General features: G+C 40.1%; 3 protein-coding genes across 12 annotated transcripts; 2 read left to right on the forward strand and 1 right to left on the reverse strand.

Moving 5' to 3' along the window:
- Nucleotides 1-570: 570 nt before the first annotated feature.
- LOC129585764 (LIM/homeobox protein Awh-like) lies at nt 571-6,829 on the reverse strand. Of its 2 annotated transcripts, none has more exons than XM_055478601.1 (6): nt 6,377-6,829; nt 4,787-4,977; nt 2,800-2,908; nt 2,263-2,386; nt 1,415-1,571; nt 571-1,089 (listed from the first exon to the last, which is right to left on the reverse strand). In XM_055478601.1, the coding sequence occupies exons 1-6, from the start codon at nt 6,491-6,493 to the stop codon at nt 840-842; spliced, it is 948 nt and encodes a 315-aa protein (XP_055334576.1). In that variant the 5' UTR covers nt 6,494-6,829; the 3' UTR covers nt 571-839. The 2 variants fall into 2 exon arrangements, with proteins under 2 accessions (XP_055334576.1, XP_055334584.1); XM_055478609.1 differs by lacking the exon at nt 6,377-6,829 and adding an exon at nt 5,138-5,376.
- A 697-nt stretch (nt 6,830-7,526) lies between these two features.
- Nucleotides 7,527-13,150, forward strand: LOC129583083 (serine/arginine repetitive matrix protein 1-like). Of its 3 annotated transcripts, none has more exons than XM_055474803.1 (19): nt 7,527-7,874; nt 7,954-8,043; nt 8,114-8,236; nt 8,302-8,570; nt 8,826-9,386; nt 9,548-9,652; nt 9,726-9,812; nt 9,942-10,016; nt 10,178-10,261; nt 10,450-10,698; nt 10,772-10,861; nt 10,976-11,116; nt 11,184-11,240; nt 11,574-11,648; nt 11,812-11,904; nt 12,062-12,154; nt 12,216-12,312; nt 12,395-12,574; nt 12,656-13,150. In XM_055474803.1, the coding sequence occupies exons 1-19, from the start codon at nt 7,851-7,853 to the stop codon at nt 12,677-12,679; spliced, it is 2,517 nt and encodes an 838-aa protein (XP_055330778.1). In that variant the 5' UTR covers nt 7,527-7,850; the 3' UTR covers nt 12,680-13,150. The 3 variants fall into 3 exon arrangements, with proteins under 3 accessions (XP_055330778.1, XP_055330785.1, XP_055330769.1); XM_055474794.1 differs by having other exon boundaries at nt 7,528-7,874; nt 12,652-13,150; XM_055474810.1 differs by lacking the exon at nt 11,574-11,648 and having other exon boundaries at nt 12,652-13,150.
- Nucleotides 13,151-13,552: 402 nt separating this feature from the next.
- On the forward strand, nt 13,553-20,819 carry LOC129587444 (E3 ubiquitin-protein ligase parkin-like). Of its 7 annotated transcripts, none has more exons than XR_008690367.1 (14): nt 13,553-13,767; nt 14,005-14,269; nt 14,355-14,496; nt 14,603-14,706; nt 14,914-15,003; nt 15,083-15,201; nt 15,439-15,637; nt 15,693-15,824; nt 15,951-16,034; nt 16,287-16,561; nt 17,473-18,804; nt 19,186-19,577; nt 19,770-19,877; nt 20,011-20,816. XR_008690367.1 is itself a non-coding variant. In XM_055481193.1 (9 exons), the coding sequence occupies exons 1-9, from the start codon at nt 14,054-14,056 to the stop codon at nt 16,494-16,496; spliced, it is 1,296 nt and encodes a 431-aa protein (XP_055337168.1). In that variant the 5' UTR covers nt 13,831-14,053; the 3' UTR covers nt 16,497-16,801. The 7 variants fall into 7 exon arrangements, 3 of the variants coding, with proteins under 3 accessions (XP_055337168.1, XP_055337198.1, XP_055337189.1); XR_008690368.1 differs by lacking the exon at nt 13,553-13,767 and adding an exon at nt 13,854-13,941; XR_008690366.1 differs by lacking the exon at nt 13,553-13,767 and having other exon boundaries at nt 13,831-14,269.
- Nucleotides 20,820-20,835: the final 16 nt, after the last annotated feature.

Below are 20,835 nucleotides of genomic sequence, written 5' to 3' on the forward strand. Positions count from 1 at the left end.
ACGCTTTGTACAAATTGCACCTGCCTTGCATTGGCTGCCGAGGGTGTGTTACGTATGTATAAAGCGCGCCGATGATATTTATGTTGCATTCAGAATTATCCAGATCAATAACGATAAATTCAGCTACATTTGTGCCATAACAAAGCAGAAATTGTTTTTGGCAGGAGTTTATTAATACTGTTAGCCAGTGTTAGGAGAGAAGTAGGTACAGACTAGTGTACAATACAGCCACGGTAGGTTATAATATAGGAGTAGGATAGGTCTTGTACAACAACAACGGCCATTTTATACCGAATTCACGACTTCTCGCACGAATATTCGGATATTTCTGATCGAATGACCAAATTAAAATTATTGTGATTGTGGCTGTTACATAGTATGGTACGTTGTCTTCCACAGCACACCGTTCAAATTTCAGATCAATAAAAAATACGAATAATTTGAAAGCTAAAAGATTTACAACAAAGGCAGTTTATCTGTTTAAGACATCCAATCTAGTAAACAGGTTTATTTTTTATTAGTTAGACTTTTTTCTCTGGTTTCAGACATTTATTAAACAATTGCCAGAAACGTATTTTTTCTGCATTTTGTCTGGTAATTTAGCATACTACTACTGGGTATCATTTAACAATAAAAACTTTATGGTCGACATTTAATGGATCGTATGCATATGCATTGTACCCAAGTTATGCGTTAGCGTAATCATGCAATCGATAACAATTAGTCTTTAAAACGAATCAGAAAGACTATCCTCAGAAGCAGCGTAAACGAACTCTTGTCTTTCATCAACCTCTTAGGTAATACAGGTGACCTTTTCTTTTTATCTATATTCCCACCCTCTACATAAACGATGAGATAGAATAATCTTGTGAACTCGAATCAGCATTATCATTGCTCATACTGTTTGGACTAGGTGAATTAGCTAATATTTGACTAAGTTGTACTCCAACAGAAGAGTCCATTTGCTGCCGGCTAACAGAATGGGGATTGTTTTGTTTGGCGTGCATTTTCCGCTGACTTTGTTGTTGATGCTTTTTTTGCCGCGCTCTGGAGTTTTGAAACCACACTTGTGTAACTCTTTTGGATAACCTGGAACAAAATCTCTTGCACCTCATCTGTTAGATATTACATGGCAATTATGTCCGAGCATAATACTTAATTAAAAGTAAACAGTTACTATATGCTAACCAATGTGAACTAAATGGACGCATTAATTATCAGGTTGTTATTGGCGTTAATGTGACAGAAAACAATATACTCAAATACTCATTCTTACAGTTTTAAAGATAATTGGCAATTTGACAGTAAAAGGCTAGGCTCTAAATAATCGAAGAAAAAGAAATCGTGTTCACACGAGTAGTACCTGCAACATGCTAATTACGTACGAGTAGAATTCACTACGGACTCTTCATACCCTGTCATTTGTGCTATTCTTTCCAAGTCCTGACCATCCGGATTGCTATCCATATTAAAATTAGCTTGTAATACTTGTAGCTGTTCATCCGTAAATGTTGTGCGCATTCGCTTGGTTTTTGGTTTTCCGGTGGATGATGATGACGAGTCTGACCCATCTAGAATGCATGCGAGCCCACACATTACCAATGGCAATGGGTACAAACTGAAGCTTTTATTATTGTTTACATTAACACCCACCACATTATTATTAGCCTCTCAGGAAGCACAAATACCTCTATCAATAAATGGACTCAATACCACAAAAACGAAAAAACCCTTTGTTATGCCTAACGAAAACTGTTAGAACCGCCACCCTGGCAATCATTTATATAATCCCGTAAGTATCTTTCATCCGGATTACCACAGAACTCAACACCTATATAACTGGATTATCACGCTCCCGTGATTTTGGTCCCGTTGCATCGGAAATTACTATGCGCAAAATCAACCGTACAGTGCGTACACTATGGTGTCATCATACAGCTAACGTAAGAAGAAGTAACAAAGTAAGAAATTAAAGGAAGACAAGTACTTACGTAGGTTGGTCACACACGGCAAGAGCAACAAAAATAATTATTCAATCGCATGCGCTGACATGCTGACCTTATCGAAATACGCGTAATAGCCAAGTGAACACGATACAGTATTGAAACCAGCTAGTACCTACATCTAATGTGTTATTCTTATAATATCTTACATTAACATAATATTATATTATGTAAAGTATAAGTACTGTACTATTTCCGTCAGACTCCTTGTATATTATCTTTTTTATATATGTGGAGCCGGCATGTAAAACGAAATTACCATCTTTGATTCTGCTGGATGATCCCTCCACGGAGTCGATGTAATGCGTTTTGCATAATAAACGCGTTTCCTCGTCTGTAGTCAATAATGTGAATTCTTCTCCAGTCGATAGTTGTCGCTTGCACTAAAAAATTATCCCCGTATTATAACAGTTATTTGGCTAAGCTTCACGAATAATCGTTCGTCATTTGGAACTGTTTTCTTTTAAAACTATACAAAACGTTTTCCTAGTTGACCTTTGCACTAGTAAGGCATTGGAATATTAGTGACACGACCTTATGACTTGTGAAAAATTTAGTAACAAGATTTTTGAGATTTATAGCACCATTAAAAGGCGTATGTGTGTTCTCAAAATGTGTGCAATACATAAAGTATAATAGTACTACCTAATTTAGCGAAAAACGTATATCTTAAAAATTTTTAAGTTTTCCTTTCTCCGTTTGCGCTACTTTGTAAAGAATTTTATATTATGCAGAATAATATTGCCCATAATGTAGACGAATTACGCCTGGTTTCGATATTTCCCAGTTTTCTTACAGTATCACAAGCAAAACAGGCAAGGTGATAAACACACTCGCGTGCACGTCGGACCCAGTCGGTGGCGGCGATGCTGCGGCAACATTTGGAACACTTAGTACCAAACAATCTGCAAATAGCAGCATGCATTAGCGACGTTAACAATGCGAGAATGTAATCAATCTTCGTTAGGTAGTTCAAGAAAGGCGCAAATGGTCTAGACAAGCCTTCTCACGTTCTTTGTTGAGGGCCGACAGTAAAAATTCATTTTTAAAATTGCAGCGATTATTTGAATGAACACTAATCAGATCTAACTTTAAGTACATTAATCAAACGTCATCTTCGATAGCGATTTTTTGTAATACGTACACCCTACAATTAGTAGACAGTAAGTACAAAAGGTCAGCCCACAGCATATTTTAAAATGTTTATGACATATGGATCTGCGCTGTTTGCGGTTCTAACCATGTACACTATAGTACTTGTATCACGTGAATTCTGGGATAAGAAACTTTTAGTTTATCAAACGAAAAGCTACTTTACAAAGTATACTACAAGTTTACAAAGCTGCTTTACAAACTATATGATAGGCATATTTTTTGAATTTAAATTAAGAAGAACTCAATAAGCCTGGCAAATCAATATTTCTTGTGAATGCCACATGAAGGCAATGTTCAGATGCAAGGATTGGTTTGGATAAGTTTTGGATAAGTACACTTGTATAATAAATACGCATACAAAGTGCAGTTCAGAAGTTACAGTAATTTAATTTTGCAGATCTTTCTGTGCATAGAAGTACGGATAAGTTTTTGAAGTGCCTAAATTATTATTGCTCCTTGCAGCGAAAACACCCGACCTGAAATGTCTGAAACCGTGAATATTTTTTAAAATCCTCCAAAACAATCATAAAAATGCAGCATGGCACCAACACTGTGTACAACTGTGCAAATAATTTTTGAAAAACGCTTTTACGCAAACGCACGAGTATCTGTGGGAATAGAGTTCAGCATTAAAAACATGCAGCACAAAGAATTTATAAGAAATAACGCAAAACGTTTTCACGTATTACGGATTATAGGTTGCTTATTTTGGTGCGGCAATGTGTAACGCATTATATGACAACGATCGCGATAAACAAATCTAAATTTCAAGTGACTGGAAACAGATGTGCGAGCTTTCGTCACAGATCCACGCAGCACGATCCTCAGCGTGTACTAATTAGGCAATCTGTATTACGCATATTTCGTAATTAGAATCATTTGTTAAGTAAACATTCCTGGTTTAGTTGACGCACTTCCATTGACAATAACCACTGAGGATGGGGCACAGATGGGTAATTATTGACCGTGATATTGGCGCAACAGGGAACACCGACAAAACACATCACACTAGAAGCTACAGGCCCAACGAGGTTATGATCATATGCCGATTAATAGCCGATACGCTGCACAGGCTCAACTATGCAAGTTTGCCCATTGGTCAAAAACGACCCGTGATCCATTTCCGACATCTCATCCGCATGAAATCCGATGGAATTACAGTAACTCTACTGACACATGACAACTTACCTACATCGTTTTTCAATGTGTGCCCTTTCAAAGTAAGTAATTTTGGATAAGTTCAGTTCACGTTAATTAATGGTAAGTAATGAAAACACGCAGATTTAGCTAACCTGACTGTGAGTACCGGTGATATAAAAAAACGCTAAGTAATATTGGCGCACCACACGTGTCATTTACAAGCGAGTTAAATTTAGGCCGTCCAGAATTTGTGGAAATTGCACAACAAAAAAATGTCCGTATGGCTTTTCGAATGAATTCGTTTTCGTATATCAAGTGTTTTTTGGGTGAACAATTGGAATTCTTGAAAAAATTTCTGGCGTTTGAAAATACGCTAACCGTAACGGATGAAAGAGACAGGTGTCTAGAGTGTAGATTTCTCTTTTGTCCATTCACCCAGTACAAGGCATATAAGTCGTTGAATTCATTTTTTGGGCATAAATACTTACGTTACGTAGTCTTGTTTACAATAAACATTGTTGTTTTTGACGAAACACGATCGATCAGATCCAAGAGACTTCTGACAGCTAGCACAACGCAGGCAATCCAGATGGTAGAATTTGTCTTCAACTTGCAGCATATATCGATCGACAATCAAGCCGGTACAAGATGAACAGACATACGACGTTAAGTTATTTACCTGAAAAAAGGTAATACATGTCACCTTCGGTTTTTCCGGGATTCGTCATCAGTAATGCTAATTGCTGAAATACATATACGGGCATATCGCGCGTGATTTCGGTAAGCACAGTAATTTGTAAAGGATAAGCAAAGCGGCCGCACAAAGAGTGCAGATTTACATCGAGTAATAGTGGCATGCACAATTGGACAGATCTAGAAAGGGAGGCTTTGTGCAGTGGAATTAAATTAGTCGCCTGATGCAGTTCGTGAGCAATGACACCGCAGGTTGACATGCTGATAAACCGAAAAAAAGCCGCATTCTTTCAGTGAAAGACAGACAGTCAAATGTTATGCGTTCTTTCTAAAATATATGCACAGACATTAATCTCCGAAAAATAGTCGGAACAAAAATGGCAACAAAAATCGCCTTTCAGCTAAAAGGATACTAGTCGCAGACCGCTTTATGTGTGCAGGTTTAACTGGTGTCGGCAAATGCCTGCCGCAAGGTATCGTTTTCCTCACAGCTGGCTGTCCCCTCGTCAAAACTATGTATCATGAATTTTGTCATGAACTCGCGATGCAAAATCGCCATCATAGGTTGCGTTGTTGTCATACTCATAATTAATGAGTGTGAATAAAATGAGCCACCCTGTCGCGTTCTGACATTTTTCTTTCCTATCGAAAACTATAAAGATATCACTTAAAAGAAAATGCCCACGTATCGGGCTTGTATCGCGTCCCGAAATTTGATTCTCCCATCGAAGGCCATTATCAATCACAATTGTTGATCTTTGCCGAATCGTCTCGCATGCGCATGCGAACAGTATGTAACAGTAAGTAATGCAGCCTGTATGTAATAGGTACTGTAACTTGTATATTAATTCGACTTAGCGAAAAAATTTTCTTGTATTTTGAGCAAATGCAAGCTCGACTTACGTACCAAGAAGCGACAACTTAAATCAACCTAAATCGAAAGAGAAACTGAGATTTAGGTAACCTTTTGCATATCAAGCAATTATTCATTCACATTTTCTTAGCCTTTTGTATATCGTTCGCGATTACGGAAACGCGATTATATTGCTCGTTCGATTCAATAAAATAGATGTACTATTCTCTTTGCCAGATCACCGCGGTACTGTATCTCAAAGTACACAATTAATTTTGACTGAATTTCACACTTCCCGGTCACCTTGTCAAATGCGTTAAGCTACAGCGAATCCCAGGTCATTTTTGCTAAATATAACTTAAGGTTGAGGTGTCAACCTGGTTTCACAGCTTTCACCGCTAAAGAACACAATAATCGCCATTTAGCAATAATATTTGTCCCGTGAAAACCTATTAACCTGTGAAACAAAATATTATATGTGTATTGTAGAAACCAATATGGAGAATAATAACTCCATCACAATTTTCCTTACCCGCACGACAGCTGACCTCTTTTTCTTGACCGAACCATCTCGCTTTTTGGTCCTGGAGAATTTGTCTCCAGCATTAATGTTGACAACAACGTCCGAATAGGAATACAGCATGCTCATGTCGGCAAATAAATTTATAGCTAAACAATCATCTTGATTTAATTGTGTTCCAAATGGATTCGCAGTAACATGTCCTTAATAGTGACTGGTGCGTTGGAAAGAATGACGGTTGAAGATACCGTATCTACAAATAATTATTTCGCATCTCATAAATGCTTCTATCACCCCAGGATCGCGAATTTGCAATGAAAAGTTTACGATTTTTGATATCAACGCGGTTTGATTTGTACAAAATCTGCGAAAAGTGATAAAACAGTAGAACAGGAAGATGTGGTGTTAATATCGATCGGTCCGATCGCATCGTACAGCGTGGACACATTTATAACTGTACGACTGAAGAGTAGCCTGCGGATCCGGTGGATGACGCTAACATCATGCATGACGGTACAACTAATATTCACAAGCGTTAATCAATAAATCGATCCTCGCGTGTTTTTGTTAAATTCATACGAAGATATAATAATCATTTTTACTAAATATGCGGCACTCCCGAAATAAAATGTAAGTTTACAAAGCTCACATGTTACAACACTTAATAATTACGGTACATAACGATACGCAGGCATCGTAGCTTTTTGTTTGTTTATGACTTCGTTGTTTTATGCCTCCTGCCTAAAAAGATGTTTTTATTGATATTTCTGCACGGTGCGGTCCCTGTTTTCTGGCGAGTTTTGATATGAATCCATCTAAAAATAAACCGTTTTTATTGATTTGGTTACTTATTCCGCTGCGCAACTTTTGATTGTTGCGTAATTAGAAACCGGCGTGCACGCCGTGCAGCCATTTTCAAACGTTTCTGTTTATTGTTATACTTATTGTAACTTCGTATGTCTGGGTTAAAAACAAAACGCTTAACCAATTTCAACCACAAAAATACATTTTGATATCAATGTAAAACGTTATCAAAATTATCGTAAATTTTATTGTTGTTGACTTTGTTGTTCCAGCGCTTCTGTGTAAATTTGCTGTACAATTCTTAACACGCCTACAGTAATGCACAACGTGTTGCGATTAACCAATCGTTGATCGCATTGTCACTTGTGTAGCTCTCATTTCGTTTTGGAAACAGGAAATTCATGCATTTTTTCGCTAGGGTACTATTTTTGAGAATTATGTACCAATTTGACTTCTGGAGGTTTATTGTTGTGGCTAGCATTGATATCGTTAATGGTGCGTTTTACTGTTTTAGTTTCTTGTTTCGTCACGGAGATGTAAAACTATTTTTGGGAATCTAGAAATTGAATTGTTCCTGAATGGTTTATGTTGAATAAATCCTGATACCCGATTGGCAAGAAGGTTCAAGGAACCATTTTGATCCCCTTTTTCTCTGGTTTGGCCTCCTAAGTCCTAAGGAATCATGGCGGACGCAGGTTTCTTTCGGGTAGGCAATATCAAGTGATAATCCCCTGTGAGAAATGGTGTGTCCTGTTCGAGGTGATGTCATGCGCTACGTTTTGCAGGGTACGAACAGTGAACAGGACACCAGGTTCTCCGATAAACAGAAGAAGCTGCTCAAAACCATGAAATTCGCCGATATCCTTTCGGAGCGGGTAAACAACTGTTGTTGATAACGTTGGTGGGACACTGAATAGCATAATGAAATTCTGACCAAAATTGCAGGTGGACATGAAGAAAGTTAAGCTGGAAACCATCAAACCATGGATAGCACAGCGCATCACGGAGATGTTGGGCTTGGAAGATGAAGTGGTTGTGGAATATGTCTTCTCGCAGTTGGAGGTTCCTGTGAGTGTTTTCTGTGAATCTGTCACATCTCTCCAGTGAATAATACACAGATTGTTCCGCCGTAGATCGTGGACCCTAAGCAGATGCAGATCAATATGACAGGGTTTCTCAATGGGAAAAATGCTCGGGAATTTATGCGCGAGCTGTGGGAATATCTGGTCAGTGCGCAGAATAATCCCACTGGCATTCCGGATCAGTTTATTGAAGCGAAGAAGAAGGAGCTGCGTGAGCGTGAGGTGGAGCAAGATAAAGTGAACGCAGCTATTCGCAAGACGCAGGCGTCCATCGATATGATGAATCCACCCTCCAAGGAGGCTATCAACATCGCTAACAGGTGCGAAGCAGCTGTTTTAGCTAGCACATTTTTATCTTAATTTAATTAATTTTTGGTCTCGGAAGATAGCTTTTTTTCAAATGAGTGGGCTGTTTTTCGCTTGGTTTTGAGATTTTGTTAAGTTTTCAGTACGACAGTACCCAAGCAAATTCTGTAGTGTGCTGGTGCATCCTGAAGATCGAAGTCGAAATATTCTACTTTTTCGCGGTGACAACTTGATCCAGTCTAACGAATCCCACTTTGTACGTTTTCCAGCGCTGCTGTAACGAGCCGCAACCCCAGAAAGAGTCCCAACCGAGCTCGTCAGTCGCCAGAACGGCGTCGTTCGCCCGCGCGGACGTTCCGTCGAAGTCGCACACGAAGTCCACCACGTAACCTTAGACGGACTCCGTCTCCTCGGCGTAAACGTTCTCCTCCGCCGCGTGTCCCTGCTCGCCGTAGTCGGTCGCGTGAACGTTCAGTGGAGCGTCCGTCGAAACAGCTGCCAGTCAAAAACCGGGAAACAGCAAAGGAACCTTCCCCCTTACCTCCACAGCGAGCGACGAAGATCCAGCCTAAACGAGCCAAATCCGAAAGCAGTAGCTCCAGCAGCAGTGTTTCGCCAGCCGAGCGCCGTCCACTGCCTCAAGTTAAAGCACCTTCATCAGACCGCTCAAGCAGCCGCAGTTCTTCTACGAGTCATGGCAATCGTGCAGCGAAAAAAGAAATAATTACCGAGAAGAAGCGATCACCCTTGCCTGCTAGGGGTAAACGAAGCAGCTCCAGTGAATCTAAAGTTGAAAAAGCGCGAAAGCCGAAGAGTCCATTGCGGAAAAAGTATGAATTTTTTTAGATAATGGAAACCTTTACATCTCTGGTAAATTCTGAAATTCAAAGATATGTGTTATGCTACCCGATCGAATTATTTCAACCGGGTCTTCGAATTTCGAAACTGAGATTTTCAAAGTTTTGATTAAATCAGTTCGAACTGCTTACAGAAGCAGTTCCTCGGCTTCATCGGCTTCGCCTCCCCGTGTGAAAGGAAAGGTTTCGACATCTCCATCTCCGCCGCCTCGGAAACCGGCGGATCGGCAGCCTGTTAGGTGGGTCGCTTTGTTTATCCATATACACAAAAAATGGATAGGTGGATATCTGGGTATGATTTGGACATTGCAGGAAGCGATCTCTGTCATCTGATCGGGATAAGAGCAAACGCGATAAGTCTAAGTCGCTTCGCCCTGTTAGGCGAAAATCGATTTCCCGGTAGGTTGATAAATAGATTTTGCGCGCTTGAGAGTTTTTCGAGCTTACCTCTTTGATGATTTGGTCGCATCTTAACTGAGTGTTTTTATCAGCTTGATGAAACAAAACCTAGAAATATTTCATGGATAGGTCGCCCGTACCACGCCGTGCTGCTGAATCTTCTACTGCAGAGCAAAGGCGCGGTCGACCAAGTTATAAAAAACGGTAAGTTGCCTCACTTTCCTTTTGGAGCACATGGAATTAATATTATTTTAAGTATGAAATAAGTTCAGTGTGCGGAATGAGCGAGTCATGTGTCTGCTGCTTTCTTTACTTCTGTCTTATGGATTTTTTCTGGAGCTTTTCTATAATTATTATGTTTGCAGGGAGAAATCATCATCGGAATCGCCTTCTCCACGTGCGACTCAAGCATCTCCGCCACCCAGACGAACGGCTGCTAAAGGGAAAGAGTAAGTTGAAAGAGATGTATGTCTACTTCCATTGTCCGTGAGTAAATGCAGTCTTTTGAGAAATATGTTATATTTGTGCTTGAATGCTCCAAGTTGTACTTGCTGGAACAATTTACATTAATTATTTAGTAATGCGGTTCAAGCCGAGGGTCATGTTTTTCATTGTTATATCTGAGTGGTTTGTGCAGGCTTTCCAGTTCGCCATCGGAAAAAGGAGGTAAAAAGTCGGTATCACCCTCACCAAAGCGGAAGAGATCTGAATCGCGTTCACCGAAAAGGAAAAGATCCGACTCACGATCACCTAAAAGGAAGCGTTCGTATTCTCGGTCGCCAAAACGACATCGATCAGATTCGCGATCACCCCGACGAAGATCTCATTCTCGATCACCTAGACGAAATGCTTATCGTGATAGAGGAAGGCCTAGCGATTACAGACGGTAATACTGCTGAAAATAGTACCCTTCTGCACCCGAACTTGTACTTTTCGTGCACCTTCCGATTATGTTTTAGGGGACGGTTTCAGCCTTCTTCTCGATTCCGCCAGGAACGCTGGGAGCGACCTAGCGATCGGAGGGATCAACGATACAACCGGGCGACACGGTAATAAGTTGTCGATGTTTCTAAGTTGAAACGTTTTTTTTTGTGAAAAGTTGATAGTTTTCTTGATGTGCTTTTATTTTGGTACGTCGAGTGCATAACGTGTTTTTCCTTCAGAGATCGCTCTAGAGATAATATTCCGCGACAGTATACCAGGCGTAGTCGTTCAGGGTCACCTCCACCACCGCGCACTCAATATCGAAATGATGGTGGCCCTGATCGTGCAAATGGAAAGGAGTCAGTCAAATTACCTGCCCGGTATTATATCATTTTCGAGGTGCTGCTTGTTATGGAACATAATGCCTGACGTTTTTTTATGATTTAGTGGACGATCAGGCACCCCTGATGCGAAGCGGGACATCGACGTTCGGATGCGAGACGGGTAATTTTTCACAATTTTTTAAAAAATTCTTTAGTTTGTTGGAAAACTGATGCATCAAATTCCACGATATTCATTCCCATCCGGTTTCCTCAGGAATTCTTTCATTTGCGAAAGTGGGAAAAAAACTTGATTGTGCGCATAACTGAGTAGTTCATGAACCAGTAAACCACCGCGTGCGTTTTTCGATTTTCTGACATTTGGCTTACTGCTGATATATTCGTTGGTATTTTTTGCATAATTTGTATTTAATACGTGCTACATTCATTAAAAATGAAAGTTAGAATTTTAGCGGGAAGTCGAATAATTAATAATTAATAATAATGTTTCATTTAGGGGCAAATTGGATTCAAATCCAGTATTTGGTAAAAAGGGCCCGGAGACGCAGCAACGCTCTCCTGATAGGAAAAGGTAATTCTCGTACTTCGGTTTTATTCTGGCCCTTGTTGATGGATTTTCTTCCATTCCGTGTGGTTATTTGACACTTCTGTTAGTGAAAATGCTGTTTTACGAGATTAAAATTTAAAATTGAGATAGTTTCCACGTTTAAGGCAGTTGTTTTACCGTTTTATAGAGAACGTTCACGATCGTCCACTCCCCGCGGACGCTGGGTTGAGAGACCACCCGGAAAAACTGGCGATAAAGGGAATGCTGGTCAGCCTTCTGGGTAAGTACCTGTAGTCTGAACTGAGCTGATGATATCAGTTTTCTTTTAAAATAGTGATTCTTATATTTTAAATGTTATTTTTTGTTATTACCTAGTGGCTTAGTTTGCATAAATATTTGGTGCGTATGTGTAAATACCACTGCGCGTTTGTTTGCAGAGACACGGTTGCGAAGACGGCGCAACTGGGAGACAAATATAATAAGTTGGACATTCCTAGCAAATTAGAATCCCAGGCGCACGCACAAGCTGGGTGAGATTTGCAAGATACGGAATCTTTCCGCGCGTGTATTATTTTAGACTTTGCTTAACAGTAAACGAGTTGATGGCGCTCATCCCGATAGACGATCGGCATCAAGTGGGGAAGCTCCTCGAGCTTGGAGATCTCGAAGTCCAGCAGACTTACAAAAGGTGGTTATGCCGGCAAAGGGCAACGTTGATTTAACATTATGAATTACTGTGTGGCTTTTTGTATTGCTTTGTTAATTTGTAGAAAGCTGCTTCGCAAATTAACACGAAAGGGAGCCCAATCAATTCTAAAGCGGAGTCCGAAGAGAGCGATCCGGACAGTGAGTCCCCTAAAAAACCAAAAAAAGAAAAGAAACGCAAGCATAAGGAGAAGAAACACAAAAAACACAAGAAACATCGCAAGGAAAAGAAATCTCGGAAAACGGTAAAACCTATTTTTTTAATAGCGAAACGTTAGTGCTCGTTAATGTGAACCCATAAACCTAAAACAGATTTTTTTAGGCAGACTCAGAGGATCCAGATGACATAGAGGAAAAGCTTCGTGCCCGCGCTTTGGCATCCATGAAGAAAGAGCAGGAGCGGCACTCGTAATTTCATAAGACTTCATTTTCTGTAAAATAAGCTAAGTAGGATATGATTGGCAAAGTTAACTATATCATCGTCGATATGTAATTTTTGGAACTGCGCGTGCATGCTGGGTCGGAAAACCGTTAAGATGTTTTTGTCAGGTGGTAGTTAGTTGCATTAGTTTGTTTTGGGCTTTACGTAAACGTTTTAATATGGCTGTATAATAGGGTTTCTGCTCGGTATGGTCAAACAATTGGACGCTGTTGTTGTTTTGCGGATAGATAACAATTTCTTTGTTCGCGGTTTCCATCGATTTGTAGACTTGTTGTGTTTATAATGAATATTGGGTAATTGGCTGTTTGAATTGTTGGGTGATTTAAGGCTGTGTTTTGACCCTGAAGGAAGAAAAGCTAAAGAAAGAGCAGTAATTTTACCCGTATTTGTATTTCCGTATCCGAAGGAAGACTTAATTTGTAGGTTGTGTGGGTTTCGGGACTTATTAGGATTACGCATATTTCGTGCGGATCATGGCAAAAGAATTGTGAAGGTAGAACTGGTAAGGTGGATCGTCTCGGAGATTCGTAAGGTGGCTCATTAGTTTAAACTGCCCGGATTTCAACTTGTTACAAACCTTTGCTTTGTGTTCTTCTTTTGCTGCACTTCAAATTTACCACAGGTCTTCTAAAATTTTACGTACAAAATGGTAAGCATGATTTGTCCGACTTAAGTGTCGGAAATTTGGAATAATGCTAGTTTTTACTTTTTTACAACCCCATCATGACATCATTCGCGTACAGAGTAAGTATTTATTCCGATTGTTGCCGGCGAAATTTTTTCATGCGGGCAGTACCGCTATACGTTATGAGAAAAAACTATGAGTCTATAACAATACAAATTATATCTCCGTAAAAAGATTATTATTTAATTTTGAGATTCATGTTCTGTGTGATTTTAATTTTTTACTCGACTACGGCGACGTATAGTGGACATTGATGGCCAGCGATATGAAATTATGAATCGCGCGCGGCGAGCAGGAAACGACTGAAAGGAGTAAAAGTTTAAAAATTATTTATTAAGTAGTATGTTATTAAGTATGTGGCGTACAAGGTAGTTGGTGAAGTGCATTATATTTCTTAAACTGCCATCCATCCCTTGAGCTATTTTTGATGTATAGGAAATCAGATTTCCTTCGTTTATAGAAGTATACATGTATTTATAGTTGTAGTAAGTACTGGCAGCGGATTTTAGGTTCCACCTTAGCTCACCAGGTTATTTTATCGTTATCAGTTATGCTTCGGCCGTCTCGCCTTGTTAATATTGTCAATTATGGAGATGGATGATGGAGTTTCAGTTGTCGGTGCGTATCGCTGGGAAAGAATCGCTTGACGTCCGCATCGCGAACAGCGCCACAGTAAGAGACCTGAAAAGGGTTATTTTCCAACAAGCGCCATACTTCAATAAGGAAACTAACGGTGGCGACCAGAACGGAGCAGCTAACGATATTATTATCACGTTTGCTGGCGAAGTTTTGGCGGACGACAGCGTTTTGAAGGTACGCGGTTTGTCACTTTTGTCTTGTGAGAAAGTATTTTTACTCTCTGATCAACAAACGCATTGCGATACACATTTATGATTAGGACACATCGCTTCGTGATTGCACAATTCTTCATGCTGTCCCATGTCGAAATCCAGCACTGTGCACGGATCAAGCATGTATCAACGAGGATGCCTCGGGAAAGAGCGATTTAATTCCAGTGGAACAGGCTAGGAAATTTAACTGTAAGAATTTCGCACTAGAATAACAGATGCATTTCGCATTATGCTTTCCATTTTGACAGTATAATATTATAGTACTTTCCAGTTTGTGTTCTTCTGCTCCTTACAGGCACCTTTTATGGATATTGCAAGGACGTTTGCGCAGCATTGGTGCCAGCTTTGCTGCGCTTTTCGTGTAGCTTTTGCGATTCAACAAACATCGTAATAAAAACGGTTGGTATGTCGTGCGAAATACGAATATTGTGCAGCCTAGTTACATTTTTGGTTTGGACGTTAGCATTTTTGTCGAAAATTCAGTCCAAAAATTTTTCAGAATAATTCATTAAATAAGAATTTTTTAACCTTGTGAATAATTGCATTTGTTGTTATCATTCTGCAGTGGTCCGCAAATGTCTGTTTTATCCTAGTGTGTATTTACAGGCAACAGTCTGTCAGGAATGGGACCGCATATGTTCCCGACAAGTGGCATTACCGGCTCACTGTTATGGAAGATGTGGAGGGGCATCGGCTGTAGGTGTAGTTGTGCAAAAAATGAACAGTTCTTTCCGGTGGAATGCACAGGGATAATTACTCGTTTGCTTGCTTGCAGAATTTATTTTTTAAATGTGCGGCACATCCAAGTAGGAGTGATTTTGACCAAATTGTTTACCTGCGTCAAGTTTTGTTGAATGAACACGACATCCCGTGTGTGACATGCGAATCTGTCAGGTGAGCGTTAAAATGCCGTAGCTGCCGTATAAATACAGATGGTAATTTCGACCTGATACGCGTACTCGTACAATATACCCTTTTTGAGTTTTGGCGGTTTAATTTGGGGCTTTGCTGTTTTTTTTTCGTATGGGAAAAAAGGGTGAAAGCGGTTTGGAACTGATTCTGGTTTTCGCGTATGCAGTAGTGGTTGAATTTTTGCAGTTAAGTTGCTGTTTACTGTTGATTGTGTTTCAGTTCGCTCGTGGTGGATTTTCTCTGTGACCCGACTCATGTTCTGTGTCTGGACTGTTTTGTCCAGTATGGCTCTATTCTCGTCACAGAACGGAGATTTTATTGGCAAGAACAGACGGGTTGTGTCATTCCTTGTCCGGTTGGCTGTCGCCATGGATTTATCCACGATCCGCATCACTTCTACTTACTTGGTAGAAAGCTGGTAAGCAGTTTCGAGAGATTTCGAGTGGGATGGATTAAAACCGTCTTGTTGCTAGTACGAGAAGTTTAAAGATTTTGCGGCGGAAGAGCGTTTTGTTAGAGAAGGCGGGATATTCTGCTCGGAAGTGGCGTGCAACACTGCATTTGTGGATTTAGCCGACAGCGTTTTCGCGTCCTGTCCGAAGGGTGTAAGACACTATCTCCGTTAGATTTGCTGTTTTCTGTAAAAAAATTTGGTTTAGATACTTTTAACGTTAATGTACATATTTGCAAAAATTACATTGCTGTGAGTTTGATCTTCTTGTGCATTGCAGCATAGATACTGCCGGACTTGTCGAGATAAAATTCACAGTGGAGGTTGCGATGAGCCTGTTATCTGGACGAAAGGAATTCTATCGGTTAGTAACTTAGTAATGATAATAATCGCGAGTTACTTCAGTTTTTTGGTTAGGTTGGCGCAAAAGCACTTTTTCCTTCGTTGTGTGAATGAAAGAATATGTTGTTGTTCGACACAGTGAATAATTGCGTAGATTAATACGTATTACTTATATGATTGCACATTTTACCACTTGAGTTATTGGCTCCTTTGAATTCAGGTTAGTTATAAGTTGTAACTGACAACATTGAGGATGGGTGCTTTTTACGTTCAGACCTTTGCCTCGCAAGATCCAAGCCGAACAGATATCAGATCTCGCTTAACGATCGCCAACACGACCAAATCTTGTCCTGGATGTCATACACCAGTGGAACGGAATGGTGGTTGCATGCATATTACATGTACTCGGTGTCGGAAAGAATTTTGCTGGATTTGTTTGGCTGAGTGGAATATTAACTGCATGAGTCGGCATTGGTTCGGATGAGAATACGCCAATATACACGTGTGCCCATCGAAAGTTGCGTTGGCGAAAAGATTTTTGGGTTAATTGTAAGTTATAACAGATAACGTTTTTTGGAGTGCAATGTTGTGTTTGTTGTCAGCTAGATTTCCCTAGTACTATTCGGGACGAGCTATTTATATGTACATCGCAAACATGAGAATTTTATGGTGTCCTTGCTGAATAATATGAAAAACCTGAAGATGAGGTTGTCGGTTTGCATTCTTATTTTGATTACGGCTTTCAGTTCGCCTTCAGGTAGAGAATAAAGAGAGAACTGGATTTTGAAACACGAAGATATCGATTTAACGGTACTTCTCTTGCATAAAGGACGCGATCAGCACCATTCGATAAATAAGTAGACAATATTTTAGTATGCCTTAAAGATGCATTTTTGCAAAAAAAAAAGAGTTTCCGGAGCGTAGAGAAGTTTCTTCATGTACTTAATTATTTCGTATGTATTGAATTATTAATATAGAAATCTGTAATATATGAATTATGTCAACTTTCTGTATTGCGCTTTCTTATTAATAATGTAAATAGAGTTTAGCATAAAAACCACACAGTGCAAAGTCTTTTACCCTGAAACGATATCAAGATTTTGAAGTCATTGTATCAATTCGTATGATAATAGTACTTAATAGGTCAATCAGAGGCGATGAAAATCAGATCCAATTAGTACGCACTGCGCAGTATGATGCAAGCCGGTTTACCGACGGTGGAAAATTTAAGAAATCAAACCAGCCTGTGACAATCGGCAAAACGTTTCCATATCAGGCAAGCTAAAGTAAGTATTTAAATATACGGTACATGAATAAAGTTAGTTGGTTATAAATGTGACCGTATTTTAAATTCAAGAATTTATTTGCTGCTTGGTACCGGGAATGCGGTCATTCAAGTTAATCAACGTTAAAAGCTTAGAATAATGCCTAATTTTGTGGTAAGTATTTTCTGTTTACAGGTACTGAATGTTCAGTATACAAAATATGCTGTATTTTTCGTTCCGCCACAAATGCCATTTTCCATTTCTTAAGCTTCAACACTGGCGTCAGCATTTCAGTCTTGCAGAATGCAGATTACCAAATCGAAGAAGCGTCCAACAAGCATGCAAAAGCATAATCAAGTTCTCCTCGTGGTACGCTCAGCTGCAGCAAGAAACGATTATGATCAGGAAGGCATCATGTCACCCATCGGGTGAGCAGTTAAAAAACTTATCTGAAGTATCAGACGTTTTTTCAAAAACACCAACCGGCATGACTGCACCTTCCATCATATGTCATAGTTGCTGTGCTATTCAAAGGTTCAGTAGAATGGTCACTTCTATACTGTATCACAATCCACATCGACGCAATGTGAAACAAATAAAACCACAACTTACCAGTTAGGACTATATGCGATCAGCGGATTAACATCTGGTTTGTCGGGAAGACGACAATGCATGAATACCACTAATATTGTATTGTTATTACTAATACGAGCTAATGGCAGCCTGCGTGAGCACTTGTCACTGTGTGAAATCTATTTAAGCGTTCGTTGTCGTTAACTGCCTCTGTTTTTGTCTACCTGATCCAGAATCCTTTGCTCTTCATCGTCATATTTTTTTATCTAGGGCAGATGCAGATGCGTACCGTTAACTTGGCAGCAAATTACTGGGACGGCGAGATTGTTCTTTGTTTTAGGAGAGGCTTATGCATTATTGGCTGGCAGCCAAAAGCCGACTTCTGTTAGTGGTTTTTAGCCGGCTTTTGTTATGCAGTACATAGCCTGCTGTACATATGCAGACTGTCTACATACCAAATTTCTGTAGTTAGTAAATACCAAAACACCGGCTGAAGACGAAGAGCATCCATCCATCGGATAATTTTCTTACGTTTAGTTATGCGTTTTCTAAATTTTTACATTAATTCGTTTTCTCATTCCCTTCGCTGCTGTTCAGTATTGTCTGGATCCACGTGATTAGCGCTTCCATGTTTAACATCATGGCAACGTTACGGTTCGTTATTGTTACCGTGCCATTACTGATATTATTACTGGAGACAGAGTTTTCCGCCTCAGTTCCTTTACGGCGGTCGATTCCGGAAGATTCGAAGAATCTGCACAATTTTTCCATCAATCTCCTTTTCGGCGTAGGTTGGAGAGATTCACCTGGCGCTGTCCAGCCGAACCAAACGATACATTTTGATATTAGGCTTTTGGGAATTCATCCTCAATTGTCCTGCACAGTTGTTGCTGCAAAAGGAGCACTCGTCTACTGGGAAAAGGATGGTCAACGTTTCCAAGACAGAAGCGGACGGTCAGAATTCATAGTGATTTTAAGTGAACGATAATTATTGCGAACTATTTTTTGGAATAATTTTTTTTGACAATATCCGATCGCAGCAATTGTGGGAATAATGTATGAGCACTGTATGGATACTTGAACAAAATAACTAGTAAGTACAATACCTTAGACTTCATAGTTTAGGGTAGTACGAGTATATTAAATTCTATCATGATTTTATATTGTACATATGCACGGCACTTTTATGGTTACTGCAAAACCAACAACAGGCTACTTCCGGTGCACTTACGTTTCTTGTTTGCCCAGTGCAGCACGTTACGGTGGCGGTTTAACGTTAGAATACTGTAATTAATCGTTTTGACAGTGTAGCTGATGTACCAATTAACTTTACAGAATTTACGTGGTAGAGACCAAACCAGATGCAGAGTCGGAAGGTGAAGGTTCTTTCACGGTCAAATTGGACTTTTACGATTTTCGGCCAGAAGATGCGGGAAAATATCGATGCGTTGTGGATTCCACTCCTGGAAAAGGCAACCGCCCTTTACGCCGCAGTTCACCGGTATACTTTACAGCGGTCGTACCCGATGATAGAACTCAGCCTCGGGACCTGCGGGTTAGAAACAGTTATCGAACTGAAGGCACTGCGAAATTTCTTTGGGATCGACCAGCAACCGGAGGTGTTATGGGTTATGTAGTGTGTCTTATGACCGTTGATACCCCGGTCAGCTGCCGCGAAAAAACATCCTACATGCACGAAAAACCAGAGCGGGAATGGTTGCTGAAAGGTATGTTGTACCGAAATTTCGGTACTTACACTTGCTTCTGTTTATGTTGAGAACTACTCTGTGGAGTCCGTACTCCCAAATTATCAGCTGCGTTTTTTGGATAATATACTTCTAGTGAATTTGCAATGGCCCAGAAATTCATCGTCCTGTATTCAAAAGCACTCTTTCGTGCATTCTTAATTTTTTATGCAGGTTTGAAACCAAGGGCACAGTATATGGTTGACGTAGTGGCTATTGTAAAAGGAGACGAAGACAAAGGAGAATGGGGGAAGCACACAAATATTACTTTTAGAACCTTCGGTAAGGTTTATGAGGAAGTAAACTGTTACTCTGGTAATGAGTATTGCGCTGTTGGTAACGAGTTTATAACTTTCGTGGTGTGCCTTTTTCTGTTAGCATTGCGGTGTACAAGTATTAGCTCCCCTTTTCGTAGATGCTAACCAAATTGACCCTTCCGCCCCCGAAGAATTTGAGCGTGACGATGAGTTTAACGTTCCGGTGAACAGACCTTTAGAAAAACTTCGCCTGCTGACGACTCCTGAATTTATGAAGACTTTTGCCAGTTCAACATCGTTGCCATCAGCGGTTACCGCGCCTGCTGACCGTGTTGATTACATGCAGTTGCTGATGATCTGTGTGCCATGCCTCGTCGTTTTTTTTATTTTGTTGATAATCATTATACTGCTGGTGATGCGACACAATCACAGGAAACATCGCCGCATTCCACAGGACAACGATGGACGCGTTTCTCGTGTTCGCGTGGAAGAATCCCAAGTTGAACTTCGGGCCGTGCCCAATGCATATGCGGCATATCCCGTCACAACTGCTGGATTGTACCCGGATTTATCACCAAGCGCACCTTCTGCATAATCGGCATGGACCGCATGGCCAAAATGGCATGATGACATTATCTTTGTCCTTACGCTTTTTAGTGTATCTAGGAGAGCAGTGTAATTAATTTTGTAATTAAGTGAATGACCAAAGATATGCTCACTCGCACAGTTAGTAGTACTTAGTACCATTTCCACGCTCGGAATGTTTTTAGGATGAATACCAAAACAGTGTGTGCAGGTATTGTAAGTTGTTGGCGATGACCTTTGTTGCGGTTTGACGTTACGGTGCTGTTCTTAAATTTGGTAATTACTGTTATTTACCAGAGCTTGTTGTTGATTTGGTAATTACTGATATTTACCAGAGTTTGTTTAAATCTGAAGTAAATAACCTTGATTAATATTGAGAAGAAGAATTGTTTTTAGCA

This window comes from Paramacrobiotus metropolitanus, unplaced genomic scaffold (assembly GCF_019649055.1).
Source record: "Paramacrobiotus metropolitanus isolate TYO unplaced genomic scaffold, Prichtersi_v1.0 Parri_scaffold0000002, whole genome shotgun sequence".
NCBI lineage: Eukaryota > Metazoa > Tardigrada > Eutardigrada > Parachela > Macrobiotidae > Paramacrobiotus > Paramacrobiotus metropolitanus.

What these genes read in the sequence shown, in the direction of transcription:
- LOC129585764 (XM_055478601.1), bottom strand. Translation starts at nt 6,493, where the DNA reads ATGAGCATGCTGTATTCCTATTCGGACGTTGTTGTCAACATTAATGCT. An exon ending in AGAGGTCAGCTGTCGTGCGG is followed by an intron (nt 4,978 to 6,376) that starts GTAAGGAAAATT and finishes ACCTTTTTTCAG; the next exon opens with GTAAATAACTTAACGTCGTA. An exon ending in TGTAAACAAGACTACGTAAC is followed by an intron (nt 2,909 to 4,786) that starts GTAAGTATTTAT and finishes TGCTATTTGCAG; the next exon opens with ATTGTTTGGTACTAAGTGTT.
- LOC129583083 (XM_055474794.1), top strand. Translation starts at nt 7,851, where the DNA reads ATGGCGGACGCAGGTTTCTTTCGG. An exon ending in CCGATATCCTTTCGGAGCGG is followed by an intron (nt 8,044 to 8,113) that starts GTAAACAACTGT and finishes CCAAAATTGCAG; the next exon opens with GTGGACATGAAGAAAGTTAA. An exon ending in ACGGCTGCTAAAGGGAAAGA is followed by an intron (nt 10,262 to 10,449) that starts GTAAGTTGAAAG and finishes TGGTTTGTGCAG; the next exon opens with GCTTTCCAGTTCGCCATCGG.
- LOC129587444 (XM_055481193.1), top strand. Translation starts at nt 14,054, where the DNA reads ATGATGGAGTTTCAGTTGTCGGTGCGTATCGCTGGGAAAGAATCGCTT. An exon ending in GTGACATGCGAATCTGTCAG is followed by an intron (nt 15,202 to 15,438) that starts GTGAGCGTTAAA and finishes ATTGTGTTTCAG; the next exon opens with TTCGCTCGTGGTGGATTTTC. An exon ending in TCGCGTCCTGTCCGAAGGGT is followed by an intron (nt 15,825 to 15,950) that starts GTAAGACACTAT and finishes TGTGCATTGCAG; the next exon opens with CATAGATACTGCCGGACTTG.